Source organism: Telopea speciosissima, chromosome 5 (assembly GCF_018873765.1).
Source record: "Telopea speciosissima isolate NSW1024214 ecotype Mountain lineage chromosome 5, Tspe_v1, whole genome shotgun sequence".
In the NCBI taxonomy this organism is placed as follows: Eukaryota; Viridiplantae; Streptophyta; class Magnoliopsida; order Proteales; family Proteaceae; genus Telopea; species Telopea speciosissima.
This window is the reverse complement of record NC_057920.1, coordinates 57,375,378-57,401,338: the sequence shown is the minus strand read 5'-3', so window position 1 is coordinate 57,401,338 and position 25,961 is coordinate 57,375,378. Positions and strand designations below refer to the sequence as shown.

General features: G+C 41.1%; 1 protein-coding gene across 1 annotated transcript in view; it reads right to left on the bottom strand.

Moving 5' to 3' along the window:
• Positions 1–22,405: 22,405 nt before the first annotated feature.
• LOC122661708 (nicotinate phosphoribosyltransferase 2-like) overlaps positions 22,406–25,961 on the bottom strand; it is an 81,847-nt gene continuing 78,291 nt past the window's right edge. The window contains exons 13-15 of the mRNA XM_043857207.1: positions 23,567–23,675; positions 22,732–22,844; positions 22,406–22,642 (exon numbers count right to left, since the gene is read on the bottom strand). Of these exons, the coding sequence (XP_043713142.1) occupies positions 22,565–22,642; positions 22,732–22,844; positions 23,567–23,675 (300 nt within the window). The 3' untranslated portion in view covers positions 22,406–22,564. The remainder of the gene's footprint in view (positions 22,643–22,731; positions 22,845–23,566; positions 23,676–25,961) is intronic.

The following is a 25,961-nucleotide window of genomic DNA, read 5'->3' as shown; positions in this document are numbered from 1 at the left end:
AGATATTCTGCTCACTACTCCAATCAGGGTTCATACCCTTGTGTTCATAGCCTAATTTAGCGTGAAATACAGGGTCTCTACACTCTTGCTTTACCTTCAAGCAGAAAAAGCCAAGTTTCAATGTTGTAAGCGACCCAAAAAAAAAAAAGGTCCACATTGCCAGGCTTGATGATTCTCATCAGCATATCACTGACGGAAGGGTGCATGATCAAAGATCATTTTCTTTCTCAAGATTGCATATGGTCCAACAGTTTTATAGCAGCATTATAAATATAACATGAATTTAAAGCTCAAACAATTTCAAAAGATAAAAATTACATTGTCTAGTAAGTGAAACAGGGATGGACTTCTGGAAAATTAAAGTTCCATCTTCACCATTTAAGCAAAAGTCCACAAAGTGTCATGAGCATCTTGCCTACGTAGAACAAGTCCGATATATGGGTAGAAAAGGTGAAATAAAAAAGATTGTTCACATTTTTTTTATTATTTATATTGGATTGCAAAGTAATGGCACAATTACGTAAGTAGTGGGTAGTGTTAATAGCAAGGTAATGGCAATTAATTTGTATGGGAGGAAGAAATTAGTCTATAAAAACTCTTTTTTCTGGCATTTATTGGGCTGGAAAAAGACTTAACAAATGATAACAACATGAGAACCAAATAGTTTTTAAATCGGATTCCAGATGAATCCACCTGATAGACTCAGGGTAACCAAACAGTTATTCAGGAAGAATCAAGACACAGAATCAGGGTAACCAAACAGTTATTCAGGAAGATTCATGTTACAGCATCAGGGTAACCAAATAGTTAAATTTCAAAGATATGAATCCACAGAAACAGATTTTAGGGAATCTGATCCAGAATCAGAATCTAATTCTTCAGAATAACTGAACCAAACACTTCCTAAGCTATTCTGATCACAAGCAAGTGGTGCTTTTGTCAAAGCACAATGGGCAGGTACAGTCATCAATGGGTTTACAACATGAGTTATTAGATGAGAATAGAAACATGGATTTGGCTTGGTTGGATGAAATATTCAAAAATCTATAATGGGTTTTCAAAGAAAAGCAAGAATTATGGGTGTGGTTCTTTAGAGAAAGATAGGATATCAGAGAAGAACTTAAGGAAATTTGATGAAGTGGATGATGGAAGGGAGAGTGACTCGAGCTCTGATCTATTTGAGCTTCAGAACTGTGACTTGGGATTATTATGCAAGTAGTCTGGTTAGCTGGCGATTCATTATGCTTTCCCATAACTATCTGAACTAATAAGAACCCTACCCATCAAGTGAGTAACTTCGTTGTTAAAGGAAGAAATCAGATCGATGGGGGAGGGCCAAGCCATCAATCTCACTTACGAAAAAAAAACAAAAGAAAAAAAAAACTGATATGCCATTCTCCTCTTGAGATTGGGAAGAGTAGAGAGAGACGAAAGAGGTTGGAGACGGAAGAGCTTGGACCAGACACCTCGCCGTGCAAACCAGATAAAAATCCACTGTTGGAGAAGGGGCTCAATCGCAAACCAGATCTTTCGTTCTCCTCTTGAGATTGGGAAGAGTAGAGAGACGAAAGAGGTTGGATACGGAAGAGCTTGGACCAAACACCTCACTGTGCAAACCGCGACGCTCACATCACAAGTGCTCCATCTCCAGCAGAGACTTTCTTTAGAGTGCCGGTGACCAGAGAGAAACGAAAGGTTTTAGATCAGGAAAGGGGAGAGAGAATGAGAGGGAAAGGTAAAAATCAAAAAGTGAAAAACCAAAAGTAAAAAAAAAAAAATGTAATTTTTAATTTGATTTTCTGATTGTTGGATCAGTCAGATACCCGTGTCAATCAAGTAAGAGTGTAATGGAGCAAAATGGAGTGTTAGTAATGGAGCAGATAAGAATCCATTCAAATCTTCATCAACGACAAACATGCACTTCAAGTAATCCTTCTCCAAGCGGGTATTAGCATTAGCAAAGGCTTCAATCCAAGGACGAAAGCGGGCAACCCAATCGTTGGGCACCAATCTGAAATCAGTTAACCTTGGCATCCCTTTCGGCACCAAAGAACTCACCTTTGGGAATCTTGCGATTGCCCTTTTAAGGGACACAACAAAATAGCTGCAGATAAAGAGCTTGGACCGACTCCTCGCCTCAATCTTATACCAGTACTTGCAGACAAGGGAGGCAGAGTTGCGGTCGCAGCTAGATGTGAGGTAGCTAAGTACTATTTCGAGAACGACATGGTCTAGGAATTGCAAGGGACGACTTATGGTTTCGCTGGATGATGCTTCATGGGATACAACTCCACCCCCGCCGGAGATGGCTGGGCTACCGAGATCCACCATTTAACTCTGTGGTTTTCTAGGAGGAGGATCGATCTCATCCATCATCGGCATCTTACCCTTGTCTCTTCTATCCATCGTAATGATAGGGTAAGGAACAAAAAACCCCCTGACTTGGGTCTCTCAAGAATCCACTCGGATAGAAGTGGAGAGGAGGAGAAGATGGTGACAATGCACCTAAGAACCAAGGATTTGGGACACGACCTGAAATAAGGAAATATCCACTTGGAAACCTCGGAGCTGGAAATGAAAAATGGAAGGTGCCCTTCGTTAGGAGATAGGAACAAAGAGATTATTGAGAATGAGGAAAAGTGAGTTATATAGAGGAGGAGAAGATGATAACAACGCACCTAAGAACCAAGGATTTGGGACATAACTTGAAATAGGGAAAAATCCACTTGGAAACCCTCGGAGCTCAAAAATGGCAAGAATGGAAATGAAAAATGGAAGGTGCCCTTCGTTAGGAGACAGAGGAACAAAGAGATTATTTAGAGGAGGAGAAAATGATGACAATGCACCTAAGATCTAAGGATTTGGGACACGACTTGAAATAGGAAAAAATCCACTTGGAAAGAGCTTCAAAGATAAGGGATTGATTGTAGAAAAGCCCTGTGTGCCTACTCCAAATCAAGTAAAGTATGAGCCAGAAAATCAGGTGCTGAGTCAGCTGAAAAATGTACATGCTAACATCTCTATCTAGGGGTTATTGACGGCCTCCCCGTTGCATTGGGAAGTAGTCTTGAAAGCACTCAACAAGGTTCAAGTACCAATAGAAATAGGTCTGGAAGAACTCTCACACATTGTAGGGGCCACCTATGCCATGAAGTCTCTCTCCTTCTCGGAAGATGATCTAACACCTGGAGGAAAGAATCATAATCGGGCTCTATACATTATAATAGAGTGCAATGGAAACCGGATTCCTCAAGTTCTGATTGATAATGAGTCAGCCCTCAATGTCATACCTCTCAAAGCTGCGAGCTGCATAGGGTTGGATCTCACCCGAATAATGCCCTCAACTTAGACAATCCTAGCATATGATACAAGAAGGAATGTTCTAGGTGTGTTGACCATGGACATTTGAGTCGAACCTGCTCTATTCACTGTGGAATGTCAAGTAATTGACATCCAAGCATCATTCAATACACTATTAGGATGGGCTTGGCTGCATTCTATGGGAGTGATAGCTTCAAGTCTACATCAGAAGATGAAATTCATCCATGAAGGGAAGATGATCACTATTTTTGGCGACCCAAAATTGTCCATACCTTGGCAAGCATTAAGGAAGGTGGAGAAGCTCCAACAGACATCCAGTTAAGCGGATTTGAGATTGGGACAATCAGCGTAACGACTTCAGAATCAAGGAGATAATTCCACCCAAGTATCAATCTACTTGGAATGGGATCATTCTGAAGATGATGAACAATATGGGATATTTCTAGGGCTTGGATTAGGAAGGAACCAACAAGGGATTCCAGAATTCCTTGACTTTCCAACCTATGTGAACCATCATGGACTAGGATACGAAGTGTCGAAAAAAGGAAACAAGTTTGAAAGGACGAACCAAGAATACCAGAAGATGAACATTCTCAAAAGGAAGAAACTGTCTCCATACTTCAAGACCTTGAACGGATATTTTGTCAAAGAAGAGAACAATTTTCCTTACTACGGGAACATTGAGCCTTGGTTCTATCATGACAGTGGAAGTCTCCAGCTAGGATTTGAAATCTTCTTTCAGGATGATGTCAACTGGATCACCCTCGAAGTAGAACAGATGAAGCTGAAAGATACTGAAAAGGAATTGGACATCACTGAGCTATTCGAAATAGCCATGATCTCTATAGGGGACGAAGAGGGGCCGAAGCCTTATCTATTGATTCACCCACTCCAAGAACCAATTGTAAACTGGATTAGTATATGTGAAAGGTTTAGTAAAATAGAGTCTCAAGGAGTGGCCAGCTCCGAGTTAGTTCCATATGTCAATAGGTTTGTTGTAATCAAGGAAGATAGTATCTTCCAGTCTGTCGAGTCTGCTTGTACTCCTGCTCTTATCATGAATGAAATCGCCCATTCCAAGTATGACTCTTCTTCTGATTCCTCTTCCGACGATGATGATGTCCTTGAACATCACCATTATATAAAATAATTAAAGCAAAGAAAGGCCCAACCTGTCTGAGAGCACATACGCCTTGTAAATCTGGGAACAGAACAGTGCCCCCAGATGGTTAAAAGTTGGTTCCTTACTCAATGAAGAGGAAGTTAGTCAAATGATAGCCATGTTGAAGGAGTTCCAAAAAGTGTTCGCTTGGTCCTATGAAGTTATGCCAGGTATCGATCCAGAGATAATGCAACACCACCTGCCTACTTATCCAAATGCACAACTAGTCAAGCAAAATCCTAGAAGAATGCGACTTGAATGGAGTGAGAAGATCAGGGAAGAAGTTATAAAGTAGTGGAATGCAGGATTCCTACAAGTAACATAGTACCCCCAGTGGTTATCCAATATTGTTCCTGTACCCAAGAAAGACGGGAAGGTAAGAATGTGTGTGGATTTTCGGGACCTCAACAGAGTCAGCCTGAAGAACGACTTCCCCTTACCGCACATTGACATATTAGTTGACAACACGGCAAAACATGCCTTATTATCATTCATTGACGGATTCTCCAAATATAATCAGATCAGCATGTGTCCAAAGGATAGAGAAAAGACAGCATTCACCATGCCTTTGGGAACTTACTGTTACAAGGTAATGCCCTTTGGTTTGAAGAATGCTGGGGCAACGTATCAAAAAGCAGCAATAGCTATTCTCCATGACATGAAACACAAAGAGGTGAAAGTATATGTGGATGACATGATTGTCAAGTCAGTTACCCGACATGGGCACTTTGTAGCACTAAGGAAGTTCTTCGAACGAATTAAGGAATATAAGCTAAGGTTGAACCCTCAAAAGTGTGTTTGGAGCAACAACATGGAAACTCCTAGGATTTCTTGTCACCGAAAGAAGGATAGAAGTGGATCCCGATAAAATAAAGGCCATAACAGAAATGCCAGCACCAAAAATAGAAAAAGAAATCTAGGGTTTCTTAGGACGAATTCAGTACGTAAGTCGGTTCATAGCCCGGCTAACCGCAGTATGTGAACCCATCTTCAAGCTCTTAAAGAAAGAAGAACCAAAAGAATGGAATGAAAAGTGCCAAAAGGCATTCTTAAGGATAAAAGAATACCTGATGAATCCACCCGTCCTTGTTCTGCTAGTATTAGGTGAACCTCTACTGTTGTATTTATCTGTCAGGGAAGCATCAATGGGGTCAATGATGGCGCAACAAGATCAGAAGAGTGGGGAAGAACACATTGTTTACTACTTAAGCAAGAAATTGCTGGAGTATGAAACTTGCTACACCCCATTGGAACAAATGTGCATTGCTTTAGTCTGGGCAACCAGGAGATTGAGGCACTACATGATCGCACATCTGATCCGGTTAATTTTAAGGATGGATCTAATCAAGTACTTCGCCAACATTGATGGGAAGGATGGCTAGATGGTTGTTGCTATTATCAGAATTTGACATAACATATGTCAACCAAAAATCCATACAAGGACGAGCAATCTCGGACTATCTAGCCGCATACCCGACTGGGGTAGATTTGCAGTCGCTAGAAGACTCATTCCCATATGAGGATTTGGCATATGTGGAGGAAGAAGACGGTGAAGACTGGTGGCAGTTATATTTAGTTGGTACAGCCAAACAGAGAGGATATGGGGCAGGAATATTGTTGATAACCCCAGATGATCTCTGTCAGCCATCTGCAGTCCGATTAGAATTCCCTTGCACCAATAACATTGCAGAATATGAAGCATGAGTAATTGGCCTCGAAGCCGCCATGGCATTAGAGATCAAGAAGCTAAGAGTTTATGGGGACTCATCGATCGTGATTTGCCAAACTCAAGGGAAGTGGAAAACGAAGGATGAGAAGCTAAAACTCTACCAAGAACATTTGGAGAGCTTGATCACCCATCACCTTCGCATATTTTCCAAGGGATAATAACAGATTCGCTGACGCCTTAGCTACTTTGGCTTCAATGGTTGAATGTAGTTTAGATACTCAGGTCCGTCCATTCTTGGTGGATAGAAGGCATAGACCAGCATATGAAGGGTCAATGAACGCTTTAACAACCGATGGGAGGCCATAGTTTGCACCCATCATCGGTTTCATTAGAGAAAGGAAATATCCTCCGAATTCCAATAGGTGAACAAAAGCGGTTACGAAAGAATGCCACACAATTTATACTCCAAGATGTCCTGCTGTACAAAAGTTCCTATAACAGCACACAACTGCTATTTGTAGATGAAGACCAAGCCCAAAAGATTATGGATTGACCAGGGAATCTGTGGGCCACATATGAATGCTAGGATGCTCGCCAAGAAAATCCTCAAAATAGGATATTATTGGGAAACCATGGAAACCGAGTATGCATCATTCGTGCGGAGGTGTCACAAATGCTAGATATTTGCCAACATCATCTACATTTCTCCAATGGAGCTCCATTCATTGAATGCTCCCTGACCATTTTCTACATGGGGCATTGATATAATAGTGAAAGTGAGGCCATAGGCATCCAACGGATATGAATTCATCCTTGTTTCCATAGATTATTTTACCAAATCGGTGGATGCATAGTCTTATGAAAAACTTCTCGTACTCTACGATCGATTGGTAGGGAGAAGAAGTACCTTTACCTTTTTCTACTACTTTCTGTTTCTTCATTTTCTGCGGCAATCAAGAAAGTGTATCAAAAGCATATCCATAAATATGACAGGAACTAGAGGATTGATAGTCTCCAGAAGTTGCAGAAGGATCAGCTTGAATTAAGAAATAGTACTTCGACCATCAAGCTAAGAATTCCTTAGTAACCGCAGGAAAAGGCCGAAAATGTTGCGGCTTAAACTAAGAATGTGCCAATTTGTTAAGATCTATTATATCATGGATGTCTTCTAGTTCTTTTATCACCCATCGTTTGGTTAAACCTTCAGCATCTGAAAAATAGCACGGGTATGGAATGGCTTGGTAGAGACCGAATTGATGGGCCCAAAACTGGGGATTGTAGGGTTCAATCCCACACATATTGTTCCATGATAGTTCTAAGTAAATGCTAGAGTGCAGGTCACGACAAACCAAGAAAAAAGCCCATAGGTCAGGATGGGCTAATGGATTACGAAGGGTAGAGGCAAGCCAGGCATGAATACTTTTATAGGAATGGAAATGAATGAAAAGATTACTAGAATGGTCTTTAGGAAATCTTATAAAGAAAAGAAAACATGCGGTCAAGGAGCGATTGACCGGACTTTGGAAGAACTTAAAGCCAACAATTGGATAGTCCCTATCATAAGGAGGAGGACTAAATTCAGGAAAAAATGTAACCATAACTGGAGTACCCAAAAAGGGCCTCCTCCATTGGCAAAGTTGGACCAAACTAATTCATTACAGCCTCAATATAAGGAAGACAAACGAATGAGACCAGGTCAACTTGTTGACCATTGGCCAGTCTCAGATAAGCCTTATTAATCTTATCTGTTCGAGTGCAAATGAGGCATCGACAGATCCAGGACAAGAGGAAGGCTACATATTCTGGTTGATCAACTGGCCTTGGGTTTTTTGAAAATGGGTCAGGTAGGAAGTATACCTTGACTGTTTCGAGAAATCTAAGCCCCATTCTTCTCTAGAGCCCTCAGATCCTCCATTAAATTCTTTGCCCTTGAGTTTAAGATCTAAAAGAGCACTAATGTCAAGAAGAGTACGGCTCATCATCCCATAACTAAAGTGAAAAGAATTGGTGGATCTAGACCAAAAATGAAGAACGTCGTGGAGAAGATTTGTGTTGTAGGGAAGGAAGATCATGGACATAAGAATGACATCATATATGTTGAGTTATTTCTAGGTCCTACCTTTTTCTATAGAAACCCTATCAACCCAGGCGTTCCACTCATCAAAATGAGAGGGCCGTAACCGAGTAAATGCCTTAAGTTTTTAATTTAGGGGAAGAAGGATTTTCATTACGGAAGAAGGTGTTCATTAGAGTTAATAGGGAAGTTCAGAACAGAGATAGAAGGGTCTCGTAAATTTGGGCCTATTTTAAAGTGATCGAAGCAAGGGACAAGTACCTCTAAATTCACTGATGGTATAAGGGCTGCACATCTTCCTTGTATACACTCCACCATAAACTTTGTCCTTCCAGAAGTATGAGTTGATTGACTCATACTTGTTTTTTTGCGAACGAAGAAGAAACCTTTGCAACTTAGTACCGAGGAAAAAGAGAAGACGATTTAGATGCCTCGAAAGGAAGATGAAGAAGGCGAGTAGACAAAAAGGTTTTAAAGGAAAAAAAATGAGGTTTAAGAGCTTGGTGGTAGAAATTCATGATGATTTTCTAGGGAAACGACAAAAAAAGCTGTCAAAGTTACGTTCAGCAAAGGGGGTGAAGACGCGTGGCACTAGCGACATCTTTCATCTAGAAACGTCACTTCAAGTACGGAAGATTTTAAATGTTTAAAAGAAGTAAAAGGGTGAAAGATCTTTTGTTGATATAATGACCGATTATCTAGGCGGATTTGCCACAATCCCTATAAACTTTACAACTCCGTTCAAAAGGATTGTGAGGGGCATTGTTTGTACCCTATTTTTGGTCTACAACTGGGACCAGCAAAACTTGGGTCTAGAATGATATAGATATAGAAAAAAGATGAAAAGAAACTGGCCAATTTACCTAGACCTGGCCAAGACCAACAATCATGGTCATTCATATTGAGGATAAGGCGGTTATGATCGGTTTGTTTGAGTCTAGGACAAGCAGTTGCATTTGGTCAGTGAAGAAGTTACAACCGTTGCTAGAAAAACATGGCACCAATCAGTTATGAGATCCGTTCATCTTTAAATGGGGAAATGGAAGGAACAGAAGGGACCTTTTGTCAAATCAAAACTTGAAATTACTTATTTTCTATCTTAGTTTTCTTATTGTAAATATCCCTCTCTTGGATCATCTTCATGTACACTTTCGTTCGAAAGAACTATTTGTTCAATCTTAAGATCAATTCTCAGTGTTCAATTGTTTCATTCCCCTTTGAATCTGTTTGGAGTTACAATTTCTGTTTATTAAAGTCCTTGGAGTGACCGATGCAGGAGAGTGATCCACATTCTCTGAAAGAAGTCAAATCTTTGTTTTCAGGCAAGTTACTTTTCTTGAGTCTCCGCGACTCTGACACGCTCACAACATCAGGTTTATGATAGAATTTGTTGACAACAATACTTAAGTTGATCCATAGTTTTTGGCAACTATTCTCTGATTTCTCATCACACTAACTCGTATATTTAAGAGTTTTTTTTACGTACCCCCCCTGAGGTTTGACGTAATTATGAAAACATCCCTTAGTTTTAAAAAATTCTACGTGCCCCCCTGAGGTTCATAACAGTTAACAGATACCCCCATTCTGTTAGTCTAGGTCTAACAGTTGTAGACACTGAATTTTGTCACCCCCTGGCGATGATGACAACAGGACACGGACAGACATCGATATCTCTCTCAAGAAGGACTCTTGTCCCCACATCTAAACCAAATCACTCTAACATCCCTAAAATAACTTATAAGACCCTTTTACCAAATGCTAAAGGAGGTACTGCTCACCCTCCCCCACCACGGCGGTCCCGCTAAATTTTCTGAAGAGTCAGAAGGGAGCCAAAAACCCAAAAAATAAGAAAAAATGGCACTGCGCCCCCACGGCGCCGTGGACTCCTTCCCACAGAACAAAATAGAAATCTATAGCCGATCCCTATTTTTATGAACACCTTGCATCATGTGATGCGGCTAATAAGGTGTTTGGGTTAGGAAGTTCCTAACATTTCTGGAGTAGTCCCTGATCTTGTCAAGGGCCCTATTCCCCTGTTATGTGACAACAGAGGGGCCATTGCACAAGCTAAGGAGCCTAGGGCTCATCAGAGGAACAAACACGTGCAGCGGAAGTATCACTTCATCAGAGAGATTATCCAGCAGAGTGACGTGAGTATCTCCAAAGTGGACACAACTGAAAATGTGTCTGATGCCATGACAAAGGGTTTGTCACCAGGAGTGTTTGAGAAACACATGGAGGGCATGGGTTTAAAATGTATAGGGAATTGGCTTTGATGTACAAGTGGGAGATTGTTGGACAAGTGTGTGTCCATCAAACCCGGTTCGATCCGGTTCAACCCGGTTCACCTTTGTATTGAACATTTATACATTTTAGTTTAATATTGTCACATGCGATATAAACTTTTTGAGCATTATGTGTCCGTAAGTTATACTTAAAATGGTAGTCACGACTAGGGTTTGGGCTGGGCACCCTTATCATATGGTCGTCGCATTGGGTATGCCTAGACATGTGATGTCGAGTGCGAATGCGAGTGCTCACATGTTTGATGTGTGCATTGGCGAAGAATCTACTTTGTCGATTCCCTCATGTATTCGCCGGATGTAGGAAGGGATAGACATGTGTCACCGACACCACATACTGAGGGAACCCATCACGCAAAGTGTGATCGCATTCTTTGGTTCATCAATGACCGAGACTCAAGCGAGTCAAAGCCGGTGTTCGGGAATGCGTGAACACTTTGTGAGTGAAGGAGTTATCGAACACGGTCACCACGCCCGATTGGGGAACACCAATACAGAGACGTATCAGTGCATGGTCGGATCGAACTCGGATCCAGATCGCTTTTGGAAATGGTTTTGCAAAATTTATTTTACATAAAATGATACATTATTTATAGTTATTTCAAATAAAGTGTTTTATCGAGTTTTGCGGGACCCGATCGGATGCACAGATGCTCTTATATGGACATGTACTATGGATTGGGGTTTGGCAGTACATGTGTACATGCCCTAGATTCCATAATGATGGTGTTGATTAGTGGGGGGGTTGTATATGATAAATTGTTATCATATAGGGAGTTATTTGGAATTTGTTAATTTAATTGGCTCTTTATTTAATTAATGGATTTGGTGTTAATTGTAATTATCCATTAATAATTAAATAAAGAATCTAATTAAAACTTTCCCTATTAGATTCTGCTTCTTCACCTGTGTAGCACTTTGAGTTTAAACAGAACTGCCAGACTGAGAGAGAGAGAGTCAGATTCTCACTAGGGCTCTATTAAATCTATCTAGGATTTAATTAAACCCTATTATTATAAATAGGGGATCAAAAACAAGCAGAAGAGAAGCTCTCCACATTTTTGGAGCAGACACTCTCTCTCCTACATTTTTGGTTTCTCTCTCTCCCTCTTGTGATCTCTCTTCTTCTTCTTGCTTCTCTCACCTGTGTTTGAGAGTTGGGGTTTATGAAATCCTAGATATGTGCTGAGGAGTTTGAGGGCATCTGGGATTGGCGTGTAGAACCTTGGTAGCACCATTGGAGGTTCAGATCTGTTTGCTTGGAGCGCTCATTGGGGGAAGAACCACTGTCTATTGGAGGAGCAACACTTGAGGCTCACCAGGTTAGCAGTTCTTTATTAATTCCTTCTGTTCATTGATTATTAATATTTATGGGATGCGAAAGAAACTCGAATCGATTAATTTTCACTGCGCATTCGAGTATGGGATGGATCCCTCTTGCCATGTGATGGACTAGAGACGAATTTCTCCGTCCCTATTGTGATAATTAATTTTGTGGGAAGCAATAAGGAAGGAGAAACCCTAATAGGGATGCACCAGGGTTCCCATGGGAAACCATGGGACACCCTAAAATTAAAATGGGGCACCCATGGGACACCATGGGATAACCCAGGGCGTGCAATACCCTAATTGGTTTATAATTGGTTTCCCTACGGAATCATGGTTTGATCCCTGGACCGTTGTTTGACCAACAGTGTGGTATCAAAGCCACCTTTTCCACCCATGAATATTAGATAATTAATGGTTAATATGATTATGATGAGTGTGATGCAAGTTGGCACATGGGTGGTTAGGATATGGTTGTTGTAACAACCTTCCCATGTGCACATGGGTAGTTACAAGGTTGTTAGTGTAACAACCTACCCATGTGATGATGGATATGGTTTGTTTTGTTTATTCCAATTATTGAAGCATGTATCAAATTAGGTTGTGATTACTAATTTTTATTTTAAAATTTTTTAATCATGTTCTATATGTGGGGGGGGGGGGGGAGCGCACGCTGCCAAGCCTCTGCGCACGCCCTTCCCCATGAACCTACCCTTGTGCGCATCCCCTTGTGGGCTACTGCCTGCGAGCAGCAAGCTTGCGGGCTGCGGGCCTGCAGGCTGCTGTCCGTGGGCCCTGTGCCTATGGGCTGCGCAAGGAGTGCCTGCAGCCTGCGCAAGTGGGCTGCATGCACCCCCCTTGTTTCCCTCTAGTTTAAAAAAAAAAAAAAAAAAAACAGATTTTTCAAAACAGAATTTTATTATTTTGTTTTGTTTTTGGAGGATGATGATGGGTGAAGAGATTCCCTCTTTACCCACTTGCAATTAAAATGCGATTTTAATTTTATGGGCTTTGATACATGATATCACATGCGATGTGGTGGTTCAATAATTGAAGGAATCCATGTTTTAATTTTTGGTTTACTTGCTTTAATGCCCATGCATGAAATTATATTATGATGTGATTATGGGAATGACATTCTAATAAATGGATGGATTGTTTATGTATGTGATACATGGGGTTATGGGTGGATGTGATGCTTCTCTTTCTTTCTCTCTCTCCCCCTTTCTTTTTTATAAACAAATGTACTCCATCCCATGGGCAGCCCAAATGGTGGGTTGGTTTCTCCATGCGGGGTTTCTTTATTATTATGGAAAGAAAAGTGTATAGAATTTTTCTAGGTTTCGCGGGCTGCGGGCCTGCAGGCTGCTGTCCGTGGGCCCTGTGCCTATGGGCTGCGCAATGAGTGCCTGCAGCCTGCGCAAGTGGGCTGCATGCACCCCCTTGTTTTCCCTCCAGTTTTTTTAAAAAAAAAAAAAAAAAACAGATTTTTCAAAACAGAATTTTATTATTTTGTTTTGTTTTTGGAGGATGATGATGGGTGAAGAGATTCCCTCTTTACCCACTTGCAATTAAAATGCGATTTTAATTTTATGGGCTTGGATACATGATATCACATGCGATGTGGTGGCTCAATAATTGAAGGAATCCATGTTTTAATTTTTGGTTTATTTGCTTTAATGCCCATGCATGAAATTATATTATGATGTGATTATGGGAATGACATTCTAATAAATGGATGGATTGTTTATGTATGTGATACATGGGGTTATGGGTGGATGTGATGCTTCTCTTTCTTTCTCTCTCTCCCCCTTTCTTTTTTATAAACAAATGTACTCCACCCCATGGGCAACCCAAATGGTGGGTTGGTTTCTCCATGCGGGGGTTTCTTTATTATTATGGAAAGAAAAGTGTATAGAATTTTTTTAGGTTTCCATTGTAATTTTATAGGAGTTAGGACTCCCAGGGCATGTAGATGGTGATCCACATGTGGCGCTCAAAGCTTATGGAGATGCAAGTCACCTACTTTGAAGACGTGGTCGGGCGGAGGAGATGATCGAGGCGTGGCATCCATGGCATGATAAATGCACCCAAAGTTATTAGTTTTATTTTTATTGGGAGGGTTCTTTAATTGCTTCTGATAAAAATGCCGCCATCCCATAATCACTTTTAATTAATGTTGATTAATTATGTTGTTTAAATCTATCCATGTATGTGAGAGTTAATTAATCCCTCTTTATTCACAATACATGTATGATATGGACTAGTCTTAATCGGTAGACATGTCCATGGCCTCCTATTGAAGATAAATGTAGAAAATGTGTGACATGACCCCGCATAAGCCAACAGGATATTGTCAGGACCTCTGTCACGCATTTATCTATATTTACCTCCATCTAGATACATTCGGGTATGGATAGTGAGAGGGCACTGCGACAGTGGGCCATCTTTCATGATTCCATGATTCTAATTAATGCAATAGGTAAGTACATGACTTGGGTGTATGTCAGCCGACAGGATCTGGACATGACACCCAGGTGGCCGAAAATATTGGAAGCCCATGAGGCGGACAGCTTAGTCCACACTACCATGGTGTGTATAATGACTCTCGACAGGGTAAGTTATGCATGCAAGGGTTGTAGGTATCCAATTCATCTTTTGGGTTATGAGGAAAACCCAAATCATGAAAGACCATTGATATGTGTGTGCTCAATTTATTATTTTCAATGGTCATTAATTAGCATGTGGTTATTTACTTGTGCATGTGTAGATTAATATACGATGGCTGCCGTTAATTCCAACCTGTTAACACTCATTAGCGAATACAAACTTAATGGTACAAACTATGTCGATTGGTACCGGAGCATTAAGTTGCTCCTGATTGCTGAAGGACTGTACACAGTTCTAGATGAACAAGTTCCTCCTCAACCCGACCCGAACGATTTTGAGGCAAATGAAGAGATGCAAGGGTTCCTCATGAGGGATTCCAAGGCATCACTCTATATCCTAGGATCGTTGGAAAAATCAGTTGTAGACTCAGTCAAGGATATACGCACTGCTGGGGGTAAAATGGATAAGCTTGCTGAATTGTTCAACAGGCAGTTGACACACACACATTCTGATGCGGTGAGTCAAATCCATAACTCCAAGATGTCTCAGGGGACTCCAGTGATGGATCATGTAATGAAAATGATCAATCTGTTTGAAAAATTGGAATCCATGGGGACTGATTTCAGCCTGCGATACAAGACTGATGCGATCTTAGCATCACTCACTTCTGCCTACGCACCTTTTAGGATGTCCTACAAGATGTCCGAGAAGGAGATGGAGCTCACCGAGCTTGCTAATGCACTGGTAGAGGCTGAAGCGTCCTTGAAAAAGGACAAGGCTGAGGTCAATGCAACTGAGGCAAAGCCTTCTTTAAATGGGAAGAAGAAGAAAAAGGGAAGTAAGGACAAGACCCTAAAAGCCAAGGGTGGGAAGTCTGGCAATAAAGGCAAAGGTAAGTGCTTCTATTGCAAGAAGGAGGGTCACTGGAAAAGAAACTGTCGTGCTTACCTGGCAAATTTGAAAGACAAGAAGCCGGATGAAACAGAGGCTGCTAAAGAAGGTACATGTGATGTTCACGTTCTTTATGAGTCTAATTTGTCTTTTGAACCGACCAATTCTTGGTTGGTGGATAGTGGATCCACTGTTCACATTTGCAATGATTTGCAGGGGTTCAAGGAGACAAGGAACTTGGAAAGAAATGAAGTGCGTCTTCGAATGGACACTGGAGCTGAGACCATGGCGTTGGCTGTGGGAACTTTTATTTTAAATTTTAGTTCTACTAGTTTAGATTTAAAGGATTGTTATTATGTACCCTCTTTCAAGAGGAAGATAATTTCAGTTTCAAAACTTGTTTTGGACTGATATAGTTTTTCCTTTAATTCTAAATTGATTATTCGTTTTAATAATTCCTTTGTGGCATCCGGATATATGCAAAATGGTTTGTATTTTCTAGATTGCCCTATTAGAACGAATGTTGTTTCAAATGTTGATTTGAAACGGAAAGCAGCTCCAGTGAACTCAACATATTTGTGGCATCTAAGATTGGGTCACATTAATGTGGACCGAATCAGTAGATTGATGAGGGATGGGCCCTTAGAGAATCTGAGGGTGGAACCATTCCCCACCTGCGAGTCATGCCTTCAGGGCAAAATGACCAAGAAATCCTTAGCAATAAAGGTGCTAGAGCCACAGATCTGTTGGCGTTGATACACACTGATGTGTGTGGACCCATAAACATACAAGCAAGATATGGGTATGAGTACTTTATCACGTTCACCGATGATTACTCTAGATATGGTTATATATACTTGATGCGTAGGAAATCGAAAGCCCTTGATAAATTTAAAGAATTCCAAGCTGAGGTCGAAAGATAGCTCGATAAACGCATCAAGTCCTTACGATCAGATCGTGGAGGGGAGTATCTATCGGATGAGTTTAAAGAACATCTCATATCCCAAGGGATAGTTAGTCAGCTAACTAATCCAGGCACACCACAACAAAATGGTGTATCTGAATGACGCAATCAGACCCTATTGGATATGGTCAGGACGATGCTCACTTATAGTGAGCTGCCTCTTTCTTTCTGGGGGTACGCTTTAGAGACGGCGATATATATCTTGAATAGGGTTCCATCTAAGTCTGTAGCCAAGACACCCTTTGAGTTGTGGAAAGGGCGAAAGCCCAATTCAACACCTTAGGGTATGGGGTTGTATAGCACATGTGCGAAAGCAATGCATGACAAGTTAGAATCCAAGACTTGAGATACTATTTCTTAGGCTACCCTAAAGGCACGATAGGCTATTATTTCTATGACCCAGTTGACCAAAAGGTCATTGTAAGTAAACATGTCACATTTTTGGAGGAAGAAATGATGACCCGAGGTCCGAACCAGTCATAAAAGAGCTATCGGATGGCTCGAAACATCACTTCCGGAGACCAACCGACATACCCGCTGAAATACCAACACCGAGGAACCTCGACGCAGGGGGAGGACTGTTAGACCACCCACAGGCGAACTCTTTTAACCGAAGAGGAAACAGTGGAAGAGTTCCACATGGTATCGGTTGAATCGGATGATGATCCGATGACATACTCGAGGCTCTAAAGGATGTTGATGCCACTAGGTGGCTGGAAGCAATGCGCTCTAAAATCGATTCGATGCATTCCAACAAGGTCTGGATTCTAGTCGATCCACCACTTGGCGTCAAGCCGATTGGATGTAAATGGATCTTCAAGAGGAAGAAGGGCGCAGATGGAAAGGTCGAGAGATTCAAAGCGAGACTGGTGGCAAAGGGTTATACCCAGAAAGAGGGTATAGACTATGAGGAAACCTTTTCACCAGTAGCGATGATGAAATCCATCAGGATTTTATTGGCTATCGCAGCACACTTTGATTATGAGATCTGACAGATGGATGTGCAGACTGCATTTCTAAATGGGTTCCTTCAAGAGGAAATTTACATGGAACAGCCAGAGGGGTTCTCTTCCTTGGAGGAAGAAAGAAAGGTGTGCAAATTGCAGAGGTCCATTTATGGGCTGAAGCAGGCTTCCAGGAGCTGGAACATCAGGTTTGATCAATCAATCAAATCATTTGATTTTGATCAAAACATGGATGAACCATGCGTTTACAAGAAGATCGATGGGAGGCGAGATGTTTTCTTGTTTTATACGTAGATGACATATTGCGATTGGTAACGATGTAGGATTCCTTTCATCAGTAAAACAGTGGTTATCCACAACGTTTTCGATGAAAGACCTTGGTGAAGCTAGCTATATCCTTGGGATCAAACTCGTAAGAGATCGCCAGAAAAGGATGCTAGGCTTGTCACAGGCTACCTATATAGACAAAGTCCTTGCCAGATTTAGTATGGAGAACTCCAAGAGGGGAAGTGTTTCCTTCAGACATGGAGTCAGTCTTTCCAGATCACGATGTCCTCGGTCTCAGACGGACATTGAAGAGATGAAGAGGATTCCCTATGCCTCAAGATAGAGGAAGTCTAATGTACGCTATATTGCGCACGAGGCCGGACGTCTGCTATGCAGTAGGTATTGTGAGTCATTACGAGTTTAATGAGTGGAGGTGCCATTGTATAGAGGAGTACAAAATAGAAATCTATAGCCGATCCCTATTTTTATGAACACCTTGCATCATGTGATGCGGCTAATAAGGTGTTTGGGTTAGGAAGTTCCTAACATTTCTGGAGTAGTCCCTGATCTTGTCAAGGGCCCTATTCCCCTGTTATGTGACAACAGAGGGGCCATTGCACAAGCTAAGGAGCCTAGGGCTCATCAGAGGAACAAACACGTGCAGCGGAAGTATCACTTCATCAGAGAGATTATCCAGCAGAGTGACGTGAGTATCTCCAAAGTGGACACAACTGAAAATGTGTCTGATGCCATGACAAAGGGTTTGTCACCAGGAGTGTTTGAGAAACACATGGAGGGCATGGGTTTAAAATGTATGGGGAATTGGCTTTGATGTACAAGTGGGAGATTGTTGGACAAGTGTGTGTCCATCAAACCCGGTTCGATCCTGTTTAACCCGGTTCACCTTTGTATTGAACATTTATACATTTTAGTTTAATATTGTCACATGCGATATAAACTTTTTGAGCATTATGTGTCCGTAAGTTATACTTAAAATGGTAGTCACGACTAGGGTTTGGTGGGCACCCTTATCATATGGTCGTCGCATTGGGTATGCCTAGACATGTGATGTCGGGTGCGAATGCGAGTGCTCACATGTTTGATGTGTGCATTGGCGAAGAATCTACTTTGTCGATTCCCTCATGTATTCTGCCAGGATGTAGGAAGGGATAGACATGTGTCACCGACCCACATGCACTGAGGGAACCTGTCACCGCAAAGTGTGATCGCATTCTTTGGTTCATCAATGACCGAGACTCAAGCGAGTCAAAGCCGGTGTTAGGGAATGCGTGAACACTTTGTGAGTGAAGGAGTTATCGAACACGGTCACCACGCCCGATTGGGGAACACCAAGATAGAGACTGCTCGTGCATGGTCGGATCAGAATTTGGATCCAGTACCGTTTTGGAAATGGTTTTGCAAAATTTATTTTACATAAAATGATACATTATTTATAGTTATTTCAAATAAAGTGTTTTAACAAGTTTTGCGGGACCCGATCGGATGCACAGACGCTCTTATATGGACATGTACTATGGATTGGGGTTTGGCAGTACATGTGTACATGCCCTAGATTCCATAATGATGGTGTTGATTAGTAGGGGGGTTGTATATGATAAATTGTTATCATATAGGGACTTATTTGGAATTTGCTAATTTAATTGACTCTTTATTTAATTAATGGATTTGGTGCTAATTGTAATTATCCATTAATAATTAAATAAAGAATTTAATTAATACTTTCCCTATTAGATTCTGCTTCTTCACCTGTGTAGCACTTTGAGTTTAAACAGAACTGCCAGACTGAGAGAGAGAGAGTCAGACTCTCACTAGGGCTCTATTAAATCTATCTAGGATTTAATTAAACCCTATTATTATAAATAGGGGACCAAAAATACGCAGAAGAGAAGCTCTCCACATTTTTGGAGCAGACACTCTCTCTCCTACATTTTTGGTTTCTCTCTCTCCCTCTTGTGATCTCTCTTCTTCTTCTTGCTTCTCTCACCTGTGTTTGAGAGTTGGGGTTTATGAAACCCTAGATATGTGCTGAGGAGTTTGAGGGCATCTGGGATTGGGGTGTAGAACCTTGGTAGCACCATTGGAGGTTCAGATCTGTTTGCTTGGAGCGCTCACTGGAGGAAGAACCACTGTCTATTGGAGGAGCAACAATTGAGGCTCACCAGGTTAGCAGTTCTTTATTAATTCCTTCTGTTCATTGATTATTAATATTTATGGGATGCGAAAGAAACTCGAATCGTTTAATTTTCGCTGCGCATTCGAGTATGGGATGGATCCCTCTTGCCATGCGATGGACTAGAGACGAATTTCTCCGTCCCTATTGTGATAATTAATTTTGTGGGACGCAATAAGGAAGGAGAAACCCTAATAGGGATGCACCAGGGTTCCCATGGAAAACCATGAGACACCCTAAAATTAAAATGGGGCACCCATGGGACACCATGGGATAACCCAGGGCGTGCAATACCCTAATTGGTTTATAATTGGTTTCCCTACGGAATCATGGTTTGATCCCTGGACCGTTGTTTGACCAACAAGGCCATGGTTGAAACACGAAAGGCCTAAGAAAAAAAAGATAGAGAGAAAGGACCCACCTCCTGCGAAGCCCTCTTCTTTGTCCGCTGCGGCTGCTCTCATGGGGAAGCAGCGCATCTCGTCGATGTTTACCTCTTTGGTTTTCAAGAAGAGCAAGGAAGACCGACTCAAAGGGTTGTCCTTGACAGCATTGTAGACAATGTGATTGCTGAATTTGTTCCTGATGAAGCTGACAGAGAGAGAGGCGGATGAGGGGACACCAAAGCTCTGCTGAACTCGAGGAGTTTTGTACCTATGGTTCAGGTTAAGAGTGAGAAACAATCCGTTCTTAATGCTGATTTGTTGGTTAAGCCTAAACCCGCCCAGGTTGCGCATGTTAGTCCCCCTGCAGATTTCCAAGAAAATGGTGATACGGATAATGGAAAAGACGAGTCCAAGGAATCAAAAGATAAAAGCGTTTTGAACCCTGAAGTGGGTTCGGATACATTTCCACAACGGCAGGAGTCTTCAGCCAGTGAACCGTAGGCTGCGGAGATGATGCCGGCCATCGTCGAAGCTAAAGCAGAACCTGTAAAGAGAGAGGAGGCGTTTTCTCTCAATGCTAATTAAGATCAAAGTGGACAACCTGCATTGAGTGCGACTGCTGGGTGGCGAGCAGTACGTAGTGGAGAAAACGAGAAGGCCATTGGCAACGAAGGAGAAGCGATCTCTTGCCCTAATGGTGAAGATAAGTCAGAATTTTTGCTTGATTCAGACGGATCTCTGCCCTTCTACATAATTGATGCTCACGAGGAGATCTACAGTGCCAATATGGGCACCCTATATCTCTTTGGGAAGGTACTTGTGCCTCTTTTATTTTTCTGTTGTTTCGGCAAATATGCACTTCCCAACATATTCTAAGTTCCAAGGTGGATGGTTAAGACAGTTGCATAAACATTACTAATAAAGGTTTCTGTTCACGGTTTAATTCTAAGAAAAAAATCACGTACCACCCTTGAGTCAAGGTTTGCGTTAATTATGCTTTCACTTGTGAGGTTTGAAAATTTTCACGTATCACCCCTGTTTTCAAAACTAATTAATTAAAAAACCCAGTCTGTTAACTGTGACTGAAAACATTAGAATTGTGTTTTAGTTGACCAATATACCTTTGATAGAATAAAATGACTTTAATGTCTTCTTCATCTTCTTCTTTTCTTTATTCTTCTTGCACCTGAACCATGAACTCCCAACACCCTCGTACCAGGTAACGCCCACGACGATGCCATCAATGCCTTGGCCTTATCCAACGGTGGTCACATCTAAATGGGCTCCACCAATACCAAGATTATGGTGCTACTGATTGTGGGTTTGGCATTGGAACTGTTTTTGCTGGACTTGGCCTCCAGACTATTCTAACAAGGATAAACATTGCAACTAATAAGACAAGTGAGATAATGAGTACGATTATCATGAAGAATGTATCGCAGATCAGAGAAGATGAACTAATAAGGAAAAAAGATGGTTTTCAGAAGTTGATACCGAACTGGGAGCTCATTCTTACCTTGTATACGTTGATCCAAAACTCTTTAGAGGTTTTCTTGGTTAGAGTTTTGAAGAATTTTCAGAAATCAAATCTTGATTTGGGATTGATTTCTCTTAAGGTTGGGGTTTTTATAGATTGGGGCTAGGGCTGGAGTTTGTCCATTTGCCGTTTGGAAAGACGATTACCTTGGGGTGAGTTCTTTGGGATTGTTTTTAGAAAGAAGAAGAAAAAGAAGTTTTACCCCATCAAGGGTATATTGATCAACTAAAACACAATTTTAACATTTTCAATCACCAGTTAACGGATTGGGTTTTTTTTTGTCAAAGAGTTTGGAAAGCAGGGGTGGTACGTGAAAATTTTCAAACCTCATGGGTGAAAGTGTAATTAAGGCAAACCTCAGGGGAGGTACATGAAATCTTCGCTTAATCCTTTCAATAGCAGAGGAAAAAGTTCAGTTCCTGGCGAAAAATTCCAAACAAGATGCTGTTATAGCTATGCCCTCACCTATAACCCTTTCTCCACTCACAGATGCTGTTATACATGACAAGCTATAACAAAAAGTAACACAGGTTATTATCAAATCCGTGTCTCATCATACTTTGCAGTAGTCCAACAGATTATTTTCCTCTGGGATATTCTGCTCACTACTCCAACCAGGTTCCTACCCTTGTGTTCATAGTCTAATTCAGCATGAAATACAGAGTTTGGCCCATTAACTTCTTAAAACTACCATCCTCCCTGGATGAGAAAATTGAGAGGGGGCACAAACAATTGCACGGACAATTAATTAATTACTCATTATAAATTGCTTGTTCGTTCAATGGTGGATATTGCATAACATTAACATTTGAAGTATTGACTCTTTCAGGAAGCTTACTAAAGTCGTTTGCTTCTCACATGGCAATGATGCTTCAAGTATTACTCTGCCCATTCATCTTTACTGCAACTCCCCAACAGGTGCCTCATTGAGCCATAGGAAATGAATGAAATCATACAGCTTCGCACTTACACTCACCTGCTCAAAATGAAAGATATATTCCCTGTAAGAGAAAATTAGCTTTGAGAGAATGTTGATCTCAGATAAAAAAAAGATATCTGTAGAACCTTGTAAGGTGTTGGATTCAATCGCCTCATGTGATCAGGTCGCATTTGATCGAGCTGTTGCATGCAACGATCCCTTATCTCCTTAAGAGGTGGTAACTCTACTCTTGCTTTACCTTCAAGCAGACAAAGCCAAGTTTCAATGTTGTAAAGCTTCCCACAAAAAAACAAAAAAAAAAAAGGTCCACATCGCCAGGCTTGATGATTCTCAGCATATCACTGACGGAAGGGTGCATGATCAAAGATTCTTTTCTTTCTCAAGATTGAATATGTTCAAACAGTTTTATAGCAGCATTATAAATATAACATGAATTTAAAGCTCAAACAATTTCAAAAGATAAAAATTACATTGTCTAGTAAAATATGGATGGACTTGTGGAAAATTAAAGTTCCATCTTCACCATTTAAGCAAAAGTCCACAAAGTATCATGAGCATCTTGCCTATGTAGAACAAGTCCGATAGATGGTAGAAAAGGTGAAATAAAAAAGATTGTCCCTTGAGTTCTGCAGGTTGATGGCACTCCTGCCTTGTTTTTGTTTTCTTGATTTTCTAGTTTAGACCAGTCAAAACCAGGTTTTTTAATTAGAGCAGCCTGTACATCTTTGGAAGTCATCCTTTTATATCAAAGAAGTACGGAATGTTTTCAAATCAAGGGAGGTTATCCTTTTCATTTTAACAGGACAATCATGGCAAGAGTTCCCAAAAGATAACCCATAAGCACACTAATACCCTTTCTTCTTTCATATCTATAAAATAATTCATACAATTCCATCAGGATTGAATATTGTAAATTTCACAATATAATGGGCAACAATTAACCGCTTAACAGTCTCACACCTGAATCTCCAGGCCAGTAGCAATTAAGTAGTTCCTCAACATGCTGTGGCACTACATATGCTCTCTTAGATTCATTGAAAGGGTGACGACACAGAATCCGTTCTGCTGCCTGCATGTTGAACATATAATAATTAACAAAACTTCATATTGTCACTCAAATGACAAAAATTTAATTAAGGGAGCATATATCACATCAATAAGAACATGGAGATAATGCAGCAACCACTGGTTAGTGATGGCACAGTCAAAAAGCATCAATTTCCAATACAGCTTCTAAAAAAAAAAAACGATGCCCAAATCCCTAACAGACAGAAGAATTTTCAATGAAAAATTGTGTACTCAACATCTAGTTATATAATGATATTAGTTCTAGTAGTCTCTGTCCAGTCTATTCTTATCCTCCGTGTCAGAGAGTCGGAATGTGACTTGTAGACAAGATGAACCTGAATCCAGTACCAGTATGTCATAAGTACTCAATAACTTGCAATGGAAATCGTTACAACTGTTAGAGTTATTAGAATAGTTGTATGAGGGTTGTTCTGTCATTGTCTTATTATTAGACATGGCTAAGTTGTATTTTTGTTATTTCTTCTTTATTTCTATTTACCTCCCTAGGGAAGTCTATGTAATTCTTAGAAGTGATTAATGAAGTGAATATGTGTGTTGAGAATCACTCAACACACATAACCAATTATTCTCCCATTCTCTCTTCTCCTCTTCTTCTTCTTCCCTTACTCCTAGCTGTTAACCCTTTGATATCTCACTAGAATCGATCCACTAGAAGATTTAACTTGGTATCAGAGCTAGCAAATCTGGTTTGAGAGTCGATTGAACTTGTTTGCTGTCTTCACCTCTCTTTGGAACCCTAGAAAGGTAAAGAGTTCCATTAGAGGCTGTACTATGTGAGATACTACACATATTACATTCTTTGGAGTTGTATTCTTCAAACCAAATCCATATGGAGTGATATTAGGAGCAGCTGAAGTGGATTGAAGCTTGAGAAGATGCATACCTCGTTACCGCCAGCTTGTGGAGTGTTCTGTTCAATTCTCCTTCATCCCTCCATCTGTTTGAATGAGACCTAGTGCATTTGAATCACCTAGAGGTCCTCTATCAGACCCCTAACCTCTTGGTTGTTGAGAGGAGTGCTGCTTGGCCGAAAGCTGCTGTGAAGACCATGAAGATAACCCAATTTTTTCTGCCAGCCATGGGCTGTTTGAACTTCGATTCTGCCTTTGGCAGACTAGTTTGCCTTGAAACCAGGCTTGTTTGAGTCGCACATGAGTGCTTATTGAAGCCCTAAAAGCCTGGTCCTTGAAGGGGGAAGATTGGAGAGTAGCGCTCTCTTTTTTGCTGCTGTACAGGTATCGGCAGCTCTGTTTCTGCTCCTTGTTTGACTCATTTTTTGAAGATTGATGCATTGGATGGTTGTTTGTGCTGAGAATGGAATGTTTGCACCTTGTTACACTTGTTGGGTGTTATGAACTAAAGTTCCTTGGGTGTTAGAAGGATTTGGTTTGAGTTATGCAAGTTTTTTGCTCTCTGTATGCCTGCTGTTTTTTAGGCTTTGCCACAGCCTAGTTGATTTGGTTGATTTAGAACCATTTGTGTACTAGTTTACCTCCTTTATTTGGGTTGAGTGTACTCCCTAGTTGAGCAGCACACTAGTTTGACTGTTGAAGTGTCTGCATATGGTATCTACTATGTCTGGGCAAGATTTTCTGAAGTCAGTGGACCAACTGTTGCTAACAGCTTGAGTAGTGGTTCCCAAATGATGGCTTCCTTTGATAACCCCAACACCCAAATCTCTGTTGTGAAATTGGACAATACCAGCTACTTGGATTGGTCCCGTTCTGTGAAGATGTCCCTGCGAAGTAAGGGATAGTTGGGGTATATTACTGGCTCTATTAAGGAGCCTACCATTACTAATCCAGGATATCTAAAGTGGGAGACTGAGAACTCCACAGTTATGACATGGTTGGTTTTCTCCATGAAACCTGAAATTAGTAAGAGGTTTATGGACAAAGAAACTGCTAAGGAGATGTGGGACAATGTTGCCCGGAACTTTGATCAAGTTGGTGACTGTGCAAAGGTGTATATCAAATCACCAAAGGGTCACCAATATGAAGCAGGGTGATAGGAGCATCTCTGAATACTACAACACTGTTATCAGTCCGTGGCAGGAATATGAGCACTAAAGGTATCTTCGATTGTCCAACTCTGAGGATGAAGCCAAGGTTGACAAGAATCAAGAAGTTGAAAGGATCTTTTCTCTACTTGATGGGCTCAATCCAGAGCATGAGCCCATTCGTCTATAGATCCTAGGAAGGTCTCCCTTTCCGTCCTTGGATGAAGTATGTAGTTACTTGCAAAGTAAGGAAACCAAGAGAACAAC